This window comes from Podarcis pityusensis, assembly GCF_964106645.2.
Source record: "Podarcis pityusensis genome assembly, chromosome: 14".
NCBI classification, from domain to species: Eukaryota; Metazoa; Chordata; class Lepidosauria; order Squamata; family Lacertidae; genus Podarcis; species Podarcis pityusensis.
This window is the reverse complement of record NC_138039.1, coordinates 42,728,047-42,739,258: the sequence shown is the minus strand read 5'-3', so window position 1 is coordinate 42,739,258 and position 11,212 is coordinate 42,728,047. Positions and strand designations below refer to the sequence as shown.

Below are 11,212 nucleotides of genomic sequence, written 5' to 3'. Positions count from 1 at the left end.
AAGAACTTAATTCATTCAGGAGGTCTGTTCCTAACCTGAAACTGTTCTTAACTTGAAGCACCACTTTAGCTAATGGGGCCTCCTGCTGCCACTGCGCTGCTGCCATGCAATTTCTGTTCTCATCCTGAAGCAAAGCTCTTAACCTGAGGTAATATTTCTGGGTTAGCGCAGTCTGCAACCTGAAGCGTCTGTAACCTGAAGCGTCTGTAACCCGAGGTACCACTGTACATGTAGTGAGTAACAACAGGAAAAGAAGATCTGAAATATAGGTTTCCTATTGGAAACCTTGCAGTCAAGAAATGCTCTGTTGTTGTAGAGCATCAGAAAAATGCGTGTCCGTTCCAGTTTCTTTCCGTTTCTCATTTTTTCTGGTCATAAATTCAGTTTTTTTAAATCCTCATGAAAACTTGTCAGTATTTTGGTATCAGCTTCTCCTCATATACACATCTTAGTATACAGTTTTGACTCAAACACACATTTTTGCATACAATAGGCTGCATTTTTTGGTACACATTTTCTGGATGAAGAACTGCATCACAAAATATGAAGTAGTGCGGATTTTGAAGGATTGATATGCTTCTGTTCATGTACAGGTTCGAACAGTGCAAATTAGGTAGTTTCTCATTGAAATGCAAACAAAATAAAATACCTCCCATCCCTAAGTAAAAGGCCAGTGAAATGAACAGCCTTACAGCAGCTTACGGTGAACATCTGTTCAGGTTCAGTCTCATTCTGGTTGAAATCGTTTCACACTATGACCAAGAACAGAGAAACCCAGCACCTCAACACTGCTTACAATAAATTGCCATGAAAAGGTCACTGATTTTACAGGAACCAGCCCTGATGATGAGCAAATGATAGTATAATCACCAGTATTCATGGCACAAAGGGAGCAACCAGGGCCGGATTTAGGTTTGATGAGGCCCTAAGCTACTGAAGGTTAATGGGGCCCTTTATATGTCCAGCTGTCCTTTGTCAACAACAAATTGTTCAGACAAATTCAGTTCAGACAAATGAACTGAGCAATTATCCGTTTTCTCTAAACGGCCCTGGAAAGCGAGTGCTGTGAAATGTGATGGCTTGGTCATTATCTTTTGTGTTTGCAGATATTTTCACAGTACGCTGATCTGAATATACAAATTGAAGGGGAGTCCTGCCAATTTCTAGGCTGGAAATTAATGTAGGGTTACATCCCACATGCTGCATTTACCTGTCATGGGAAGCCAGACTGTGGCTTACAGAGACTGTGCAGGTGTGCTCTGAAGAGGCGTTTGCAGGGCCAGATTTAGGTTTGATGAGGCCCTAAGCTACTGAAGGTAATGGGGCCCTTTATATGTCCAGCTGTCCTTTGTCAACAACAAATTGTCGCTGTTTTTTGTGTTGAATATATGCTATATGGTAATTTATGGACCTAATAGGTATCTAAAGCCATTTGCACATGCAGAATGTAGGCACCCTGTATATAGAAATGAGCAAACCAGTGATATTTTAGGGAGCAGGCTAGCAGCCGGGGCCCATTACTTACCGTACATCATAGGGGCCTATACAACACAAAACACTGTTTTTTAAATCTTATATTTTGGACATGTACATCCAGGTTTTTTCCCCCTTTAATTTTTTTGAGGGGCCCCAAGAGAGTGGGGCCCTAAGCTATAGCTTGTTTAGCTTATACGTAAATCCGGCACTGGGAGCAACGTTCTTACAAGGAGTTAGGAATGTGTTCTTACCTAGGTACGAAACACCTTCTTCTGGTGTGATTGTTCCATATTTCACCATCATCTTCACAAAGTCTATCAAAGTCTTCATGATCGTTATGAGCGTTTCTTTTTCTTTGGCTTCTTTCTCTGTGTTGAAGAGCAAAGCACACATGTAAACATTGCACAGGTTGTGGAAAGTTAGGGACATTAACTTCAACTTTCAACATGAGATCCTCTTAATTTTTTAGTCATGCATGCCCACCTCCCCACTTTTCTCTTGGGGCAATCTGGTTTAAGGGAGGAGATCTTCCTCTGCCTTTAGTCTGTTGGTTCCCTTTGCAGATGGCACTTTAATAAATGCACCTTCTGAAATAGGAATACCCTCTTCTACAAAGGAGGTCTGTCCCCCTTTCCCTCCGGCCTCCCTTCACTCTATCTGCCTCTCCAAAAGACAACAGTATTAAATCTGTTGCTGCAGCCCACTTCAGATCAGGATACAACCCACTTCGGACCCCAACCCACCAGTAGAAGACCAGTATTCCAAAATATCTAGATTCCAGCTCGGAAGGTCTTTAAGGCTGTGGTCGTATACATGCTCACTTGTGAGTATGTTCAATTCAAAAGCATGGGGCTTACACCTGAGTGTACACAAGTCCCAATCAGTTCAATGGAACTTGCTCTCAGGTAAATGTAATCTTTGTAGGCTAACCAGCCTCATATGTAACTAAGATGCTCAAGTCTAATGAATGCATGAGGGGGTTAATGCCATATTAGTATTGTTTTATTATTTACTAAATTTGTATACCACCCTTCATCCATAGATCTCAGGGCAGTGCACAGCATAAAAATACAAGATAAAAACACAAAATACATAATAATAGTGTTTGTGAACTCTGCTGCTGCTCCACACTCCAACCACATGGCTTCTTTCTACTATCCATCCTTGTGTTCTGATACAAATAATTTAGGAACTTTCACCACTTTGGAACTAACCCGTGTTTCATGATTGTTGTATGCAAAAGCACAGGAATCTGACCTTTGAAGGGTTTGTAAGTAAACCATTTTCAGCTTACCAAACTGTCTTTTTCTATGCTAGGCGAAGTGGGAAACTTTGGAAGGAACTTGGGAGGCCATGTTTTAAAGGTCTAACAACCTGTATTTCCATGCTTTACTCTGCTGCATATCTTGTGATTTCAAATCTCTGCTGGGGTTCTCTCACCGAAGAGTACTTGCCCCAAACATGGATATTGGCATCCAGGAAATTGTCTTTTTATGCCTATTTTTCTTTCTCTTCCAGCAATTTCTAAGGTGCAATCTGCAGCGCTGTAAGACTGCAACCTCCCACCCATTTACAATGGAGTAAGCCATAGGGTTGCACTTTATAGATCAGAAGGACTAAAACCACAAAGGAGGTCTGGGAGCCAAACAGTAGCTTGTCATAAAACCTGTAACATAGCATGCACATTTTCCTCTTTTACCTTTCTTCTTTCCTTCCCACTATCATTCATTCATTCATTCATTGCATCTAACTCCCACCAGGTTCTCCGAGGAGCATAAGGCGGTGTACATCATTCTCCCCCTCCTTCTTTAACCCCCATAACAACTCTGCCAGGTCAGTTAAGGCTGAGAGACAGTGACAGGCCCAAAGAGACCCTTGTGAATGAGTGGGATTTGAACCCTCCTCTTCCAGGTCCTATTCCAGTCTTCTAAGCACTATACCACACAGGCTGTCTCTGACTTTCCATATCTCTGCTGCTCTCTGTGCAACAGACAGATCACCCATCCCAACTATACATACACAAAAGGGATGGATGAATCTTTTGTTGGTCCATGTCAGTTTTTCACATAGCTCATAAGTCTGCTCCATCCATTTCTGTAGCTTACTGTAATCCTTTTAATTTATTTTTTTAAGTGCATTTTTTTTCATGTTTCCCCATAAAATAACATGTCATATGCATTTCAGCATTTAAAATTATGACTTTTAATACATATTTTTGCACTCTCTCTCTCTCTGTTTGTTTTAGCCAATAACTGTTTTGCAAAATTTAGAGAAGTGCAAAAACTGAAGGGTAGCTGCTTTCCGGCCCAGCGATTATTCCAGGAAGTGCAAATCAGGCAGGCTTGATTAAAAATGCAGACTGAACAAAGTCCTATGACATATACATTTGCATTAGCAGCATGAAATTTGCCTACCCTGGCAGGGAACATCTATGCAGGAAGCCACCTGCGTGCAAGATGACTGAAGGGCACTTTAATACAGAGCTGAGTAGCCTGTCATCAAGTGGCGAGAGGTGGGAAAACCACTCAGCCTTGGCAGGAGACCTCGCTAGAAGAGCTTCAGAACTGCCAGAGCCACTTGTTTTAAAGAGAGAGAGAAAAGGCACCGCTTCCCATTTCTGCACACGGTTGCAATTCCAGGAGCCTCTTCTGCATCCTGGCTTGATGCGGGCTGACGGGACAAAAGCAAGAGAGCTGTGCGGATGGGATGGAGGAGCGGTGACGTACGAGTGACAAAGACCTCCCTGCTGAATTATGCAAAGGTTCAGAGTCCTGCTCTCCTAGGTTGGCCACTGGAGGCACATTGGCCCAGGGATAAGGAAGAGGTGGCTGATTCTGTTGCATAATCTTAACGATGATATGCTGGAACATCAACGGCTGCAGAGATTGTGAGGGAAGGGCTGCAAGTGCAGGAGGGCAAGCATCAATGTCCCCTCAGTGGGCTCATATGGACTGTTTGCCAGGTTTGGAACAGCTGGGGTAGCCTAGGAGTGATATTCAATGGAGCTACAACACTAATATTCAAAAATTTGCAGAGCTATTTCCCCTAATAAAAAAGCATTTTGGGGTGTTTCATGAATACATGCATTTTAATGCAGATTTTATCCTGGCATATGCAATTTGGTAACATATTGGTTGGAGAACTGCATTGCAAAATTCAGAGAAGAGTGAATTTGAAAGGGTGGGTATGCTTTTATCCATATATTATTTTGGGTAGGTTCAGCTTTAAATGCAATGGAATTGAAATTCTCCCCCATCTCTAGCCATAACAAGGCATTTTGCTGCCGGAAACACAGCCCTAATGAAGGGTAAGGGTGCCATCACTTAAAAGGTCTTGCCACACCATTCAGACATTAAGTTCCTACCTTCATCACTTCCTATCTGCCCCATGTGCTGCCTGAATCAGGGGACTTGCTTTACCCCATTACACGGTTTTGCAAGCCTTGGAAATGCTATGGCCCTGATGGGTCTCTACCATCCCTTTTTTATTAAAAAAACACACACATTCACATCAGCGTATAGGCAGTCAGTGTTCCAGAAAACCGAACGTCAGAAAATATTTCAACCTGTATGAGACTCACCTGTGTTGAGACTCTTCAGAAGTTCATAAAAGTTAGGGAAATACTGGAGATCTTCAAAATTATCCTCGGGAGGCAGTTCGTTTCTTCTTTCCAAGATGTTGGAGGAAGTCCAGGTATTATCCAGTGTGTCATCTTGATCAGTATTTTTCGTAGCCTCCATGTAAGACATTAACAACAGAAGTGTGTAAATATGGATGCCCAGTGGTGGCTGGTGCCCATTGGGACTGATAGGGTGGAAGGCAGGGAGGCCAACAGTAGGGGGAGCCAGAGCAAAGAACAGGCAAAGTCAACTCATTCTAATTTTGTCCCCATCCTTCCTTCCTCCTTCCTGCTGATTTTTACAAGGGCACCGCTAAGGAGGAGGAAGCTGATAGTCAGGACCACCCTCTGGACTGGTTGCAAGTAAGAAGAAAAGCCCATCTGGCTGTCAGCTTCTTTCTCCTTAAAGGTAAAGGGACCCCTGACCATTAGGTCCAGTTGCAGGTGACCCTGGGGTTGCGGCGCTCATCTCGATTTATTGGCTGAGGGAGCCGGCGTACAGCTTCCAGGTCATGTGGCCAGCATGACTAAGCCGCTTCTGGCAAACCAGAGCAGCGCACAGAAACACCGTTTACCTTCCCGCCGGAGGGGTACCTATTTATCTACTTGCATTTCGTGCTTTCGAACTGCTAGGTTGGCAGGAGCAGGGACCGAGCAACGGGAGCTCAGCCCGACATGGGGATTCGAACCGCCGATCAGCAAGCCCTTGGCTCTGAGGTTTAACCCTGCATCCCTCCTTCTCCTTAGCAGGTTCCTTAATTCCAAAGGCTGGCGATAAACTCCAGGGACCCACCCTCACTTTCATGCACAGCTTGTGAGTGCTCAGAGGCACCTGACTGGCCACTGTATTAAGCAGATGGCTGGACTAGAGGAACAAAACTGGCAGGTTTTTAGATTCCTACAAATACTTGATATATTGACAATGATAATAACACCTCTTTAATTTGCTCAGTCCCCAGAGCAAAGGTCAGTGAGGGGGTCTATTTGTGCTTTTCAGGAAGTGGGATGAAACTGATAGGTATTACCATGTTTTCCTCCTGTTTTTCATTGGGATTACTCTCTGCTCTGTTTGGAATGTCACCAAGATCTTCAGATGCCTTTTCGTGATCGTTTGCTTCATTAGCAATGAGCTGCTGCAAGACTTCAGCCACCTCATCCTCCAGTGTGTAGGCCTGGCTTTCTGTAATCTGGGAAAGACAAGGAGAGTAGAGCTGAATTATCCATCTCCCTTCAGGTCTGCAAATTGTTTCACGCAGGGACATCTGAAGAATGAATTAGGGAGACTGGAACATCCATTTCAAATTGAATTTGCAGGTTTCCCTTGGAAATCAATAGTGTCTAGTTTGATGCAGCTGATGGTTTAATTGTGCAGTTTGAAGCACTACCATTGGCTTAAGACGATGCTGAACATCTGCCACAAGAATTCGTAAGGACAGTCAGAGCTTCAGGAGGTGAAAAAACCAGCCTGCCACCTCTCTGAATAAAGTCCTTTGGCATCATATTTCAGCAATGATAAGCAAAGCAAATCAATTTAGACTTCAACTCAGCTGGTTTAAATAGCCTGGTTTTATTGAAGTCAATAGTACTATGCCTTATATCCAGTAATATTTGCCCTGCAGATTATTCTTTTATATATATATTGCAAGTCACTCTGTAATCCGCAGCCTTGGTTGGGGATTGGACCTTTACAGGGACTGTTTCTCACATTCTTGTGTTCTCCCTGCTCCTTCTGGGCTTATTTGCCCATTATAAAACCTTTCAAGAACTTGGCATCTTGCATTGCATGGCTAAGCTTCAAATAGCCAGTTTAACTGCAGGGTGAGATTGATGCAAATTGAAACCAGTGCTCAGAGCCCAAGCTCTGCTTCAAAAGAACATCCATTTGTTTCAGGATCAAACTATTCATTCAGTGCTTTTTTAAAAATAGCAGCTAAGACTAAAATAAGAAAGGGGGGGGGGAAACCAGGCATAATAGCATAAATGAACTGGTGCCCAGAAACTTACGAGTCCCAAATTTAGAAGCTTGGAAACGATCTTGTCAAAGACTCCCCTGTCATTTTCCTCGTATATCCTCATGGCAATCTTCTGAACGATGTCTTCAGCTGTTAATGGCGTACCATCAAGTTGGTGGAGTCCATCTGGATCATCTGAAAGTATCACAGGTTGACCAAGTGATGCTCTACTATGTTTGATGAGTTTATCTTTTGCATGGGTAAAAACATTAGGTGAAACTCTACTAAGTTATTCTAGATACTTTCCAGTATGAGAAAATGACTGATGGTGAGAGAAACACCGCAGTGTTGATGGCCTGTTCTGACCCCCACCATTTGTCAACTTTGCAAATACAGGGGACTGCTAGATGCTCAGGTCTGGCACAGTCAAATTAATCTTTTGGGTGCAGAAAATCTCATGCCACCATCTATCAACATGGCTTTGTGCTTTCTGCTTTATTTTTGATTAGCCAGTCAGCTGAATGACTGTGTGTGTGTGTGTGTGTGTGTGTGTGTAAAGAAAGAAAGAAAGAAAGAAAGTTTTATGTTTTAACATTGTGCACCACCCTGATATTTTATGATATAACAGGAAAAACATATTTTTATAAAGCAAATAAATAAATTGGGGTACTCAGCCCATGAAAATGCCCAGGGACACCTGACCTTACTACTGCGTAGACAGAGAGTCATTTGCAGGATGCCACGAATAATATGGTTTCACATGGGAGAGGACATAAACGACATAAACAATGCAAACCACAGCAAAGTATATCACACAGAAACAGCCTATGAGAAAACCCTAGAATCATATTGATGTGACCAAAGCGGTTCATCCATTTATGGTTTAGCCTTCTATCCTTTGGGACTGGTGTCATGGGGGGGGGGGTGTCAGATCAACACTTGAGGTAAAATTGGGGAGGGTTCAGTCCATCCATCAACTGAAAAAAGTCTTAAGAAATAAGGGCTTTTTAGCTGTCAAAACAAACACCCACACAAGTCTAAGGGGACATGACAGAAAAGTATATAAGCATGAATGATATCAAGAGATTCATTGTCTCTCAAATAATTAGAACTGTAGGGTTACTCAATTAATTCTATTTGCAGTCAGCTGGGAAGGGGAAGAAATTGGATTCAGTTCACATTTAAATTCACATTTGCCAAATTTGTGCTTTCCAAAACTATGCAAACTGAGCAGTTACCTGCTCTATGGATGTGAAGGGAGCAGTATACATAAACTGGAACTCCATAGACAGCCATCATAGATAAATGAGGTAACTGTGCCCAAGAGGAACCTGTGATAAAATGTTGCCATGAAGAGCACTTCTCTTCAGGATGTTCCACTCCTTCCTCCCTGTCTTACGTTCCTCTCTGTTTCAAAAGCAAGCCAGCATTCTAAGGCTATTGAGTATGCTCCATTGAGCTGTTTTTAGCATCCTTCCTCTTGGGTGTTTTTTCTACGGGGTTTTTTGGGTGCATCGTCAAAGCTTAGTGGGACGCGGGTGGCACTGTGGGTTAAACGACAGAGCCTAGGGCTTGCTGATCAGAAGGCTGGCGGTTCGAATCCTCGCGACGGGGTGAGCTCCCGTTGCTCGGTCCCTGCTCCTGCCAACCTAGTGGTTCTAAAGCACATCAAAGTACAAGTAGATAAATAGATACTGCTCCGGAGGGAAGGTAAACGGCGTTTCCATGCGCTGCTCTGGTTCGCCAGAAGCGGCTTAGTCATACTCGCCACATGACTGTACGCCGGCTCCCTCGGCCAATAAAGCAAGATGAGTGCCGCAACCCCAGAGTCATCCGTGACTGGACCTAATGGTCAGGGGTCCCTTTACCTTTACCTTTACAAAGCTTAGAGTTCTCCCGAACCTGCTGGTACTTTCTACTCTTATGCATGGGTGTTATTTGAATAGCTACACGAGCATCCAGAGAACTGAGATTGCTTTTATCATATATGATATTTTGTGTTGTCAACATTGTCTTAATATATTGGCAAAACATAATGGCAAATTCACAGTATGCAATAAGACAAGGAGAGTGTTTATGGAATAATGATGCGCTGGAAGAGGTCCGTTTTGTGCCATCTATAGTTCCACTAGCATATGAAGATTACTTTGCATTTGGAAGCCATCCATGAAGACAGGCTGGGATCTGGCAATGACTGGGATGTTATTCCTGCATCAAACTGTGCTTGCAGACTTGCCTGGCTTCTGGGGTGCGAATTTGCAACAGCCAAGACCAAGGCTTCTTAAAGTTTGCTTGGACTGAACCCTCCCCAATTTTACCTCAAGTGTTGATCTGACACCCCCCCCCATGACACCAGTCCCAAAGGATAGAAGGCTAAACCATAAATGGATGAACCGCTTTGGTCACATCAATATGATTCTAGGGTTTTCTCATAGGCTGTTTCTGTGTGATATACTTTGCTGTGGTTTGCATTGTTTATGTCGTTTATGTCCTCTCCCATGTGAAACCATATTATTCGTGGCATCCTGCAAATGACTCTCTGTCTACGCAGTAGTAAGGTCAGGTGTCCCTGGGCATTTTCATGGGCTGAGTACCCCAATTTATTTATTTGCTTTATAAAAATATGTTTTTCCTGTTATATCATAAAATATCAGGGTGGTGCACAATGTTAAAACATAAAACTTTCTTTCTTTCTTTCTTTCTTTCTTTACACACACACACACACACACACACACACACACAATCATTCAGCTGACTGGCTAATCAAAAATAAAAATTAATCAGCTGTAAAGTCCTGTTTGACATAAAAAAGTCTTCAAGCGGCACCTAAAAGTCGAAAGTGAGGATGTCTGCTGCATCTCTGCAGTGAACAGTGTTCCAATGCAGAGTGGTAACACTAAGGGGTCAGTACATAATATGGCAAGATTTGCTGGCTCAGGATGCAAGGGATCTCTAGCTCTGCCAGGCTCTGCCAGAATTAAGTCCCCAACTCCAGTTTAGCGAAAGATACACAGGCAAAGCTGGCCAAGGCCTGTTTAAGTCCCCCAAAGGAAGCAGGCTTAGAGAGGGGAGACCTAGGCTGGATCCTAAGCCTGGTCATGTGATCCAGCAACCCAGTGTGAGATACTCTTTTAAAGGCTTGTTTCCTTTCTGCCAGGCTTAGGCAGAGCAGAAGCCCTGCTGCTGAGCCGGGTTTGGATCTGGCGTAACTTCACACAGGCGTCATTTACACTGGCTTGCTTTGCATCACCTTCTTGAGCGTTGGATTGCTCCCTAAATGCTCAACTTCCAGTCAGAGGGCTGTGTGCAAATAGTATTGAAAATGGTATTGCGTATGACTGCCCCAACAGCATCACGAGCACAAAGAAGCATGAATGAAATGGACGTCCAGAGAGGCCCTATCTGCAACATACACTCAAAACACAAGCTTGGTGTATGAAGACTAATGAATTTACCTTGATATTTATAGTCCGGGCTGCTTTTAGTGGAGTCATAATCATCAACCAGCCTCCGGCTCTTGGTGGAATCTGTATCCTCGAGGGCAAGCTGTTGGTCATACAGGGAGCTTCTAATTGATTCCCTTTCCTTCTCCTTCCTCTCTTTTTCTGCTGCCAATTTGAGCAGGTTCAGGTCATCGGCAAATGAGTAATTTCTGAATTCCGGCTTGTTGTCTGGAAGACGTACAGCACAGGTGCCCAATAAACCATCTCATACCTCTGAACAATCAGCAGTATGTGTGTGCAATGAATAAGGGGAAGAAGCACAAAATTTACCTGTAGAGGCTGGCTTTTTCATTTTATCCGTCTCTGCCTCAGCAATCTGTTTTGGGGAGAAATATAGTTTATGGGTATATGAACGCACCGTCTTTGTTGCACTGGAATGAATCGTGTGTAGTTCTTTTCCTCCAATTTATTTTTTTTAACCTATTGGAACATGCAAAACTGCCTGAAGCTGAGTCCTTCTAGCTTAGCACTGCCTGGCACTGGCTCTCCAAGGTCTCAGGCTGGGAACGTTCCCAGCCTTACCTGGAGATGCTAGGAATCGAACCTGAGACCTTCTGCATGCAAAGCAGATGCTCTCCCGTTGAGCCACAGCCCTTCCACTTCCCACCACAGCATCTTTTGTCCTTTTCCCAGGAGGTGATGGAAGCATTTCCCTAAAGAAA

At 43.5% G+C, this 11,212-nt stretch overlaps 1 protein-coding gene across 1 annotated transcript in view; it reads right to left on the bottom strand.

Annotated features, from left to right (window-relative positions):
* The window catches only part of SCG3 (secretogranin III), a 49,235-nt gene that overhangs the window by 32,920 nt on the left and 5,103 nt on the right, over window positions 1-11,212 (bottom strand). The window contains exons 3-8 of the mRNA XM_080980462.1: window positions 10,821-10,866; window positions 10,503-10,718; window positions 7,100-7,242; window positions 6,121-6,282; window positions 5,057-5,210; window positions 1,728-1,844 (exon numbers count right to left, since the gene is read on the bottom strand). Coding sequence (XP_080836588.1) covers window positions 1,728-1,844; window positions 5,057-5,210; window positions 6,121-6,282; window positions 7,100-7,242; window positions 10,503-10,718; window positions 10,821-10,866 — 838 coding nt within the window. The remainder of the gene's footprint in view (window positions 1-1,727; window positions 1,845-5,056; window positions 5,211-6,120; window positions 6,283-7,099; window positions 7,243-10,502; window positions 10,719-10,820; window positions 10,867-11,212) is intronic.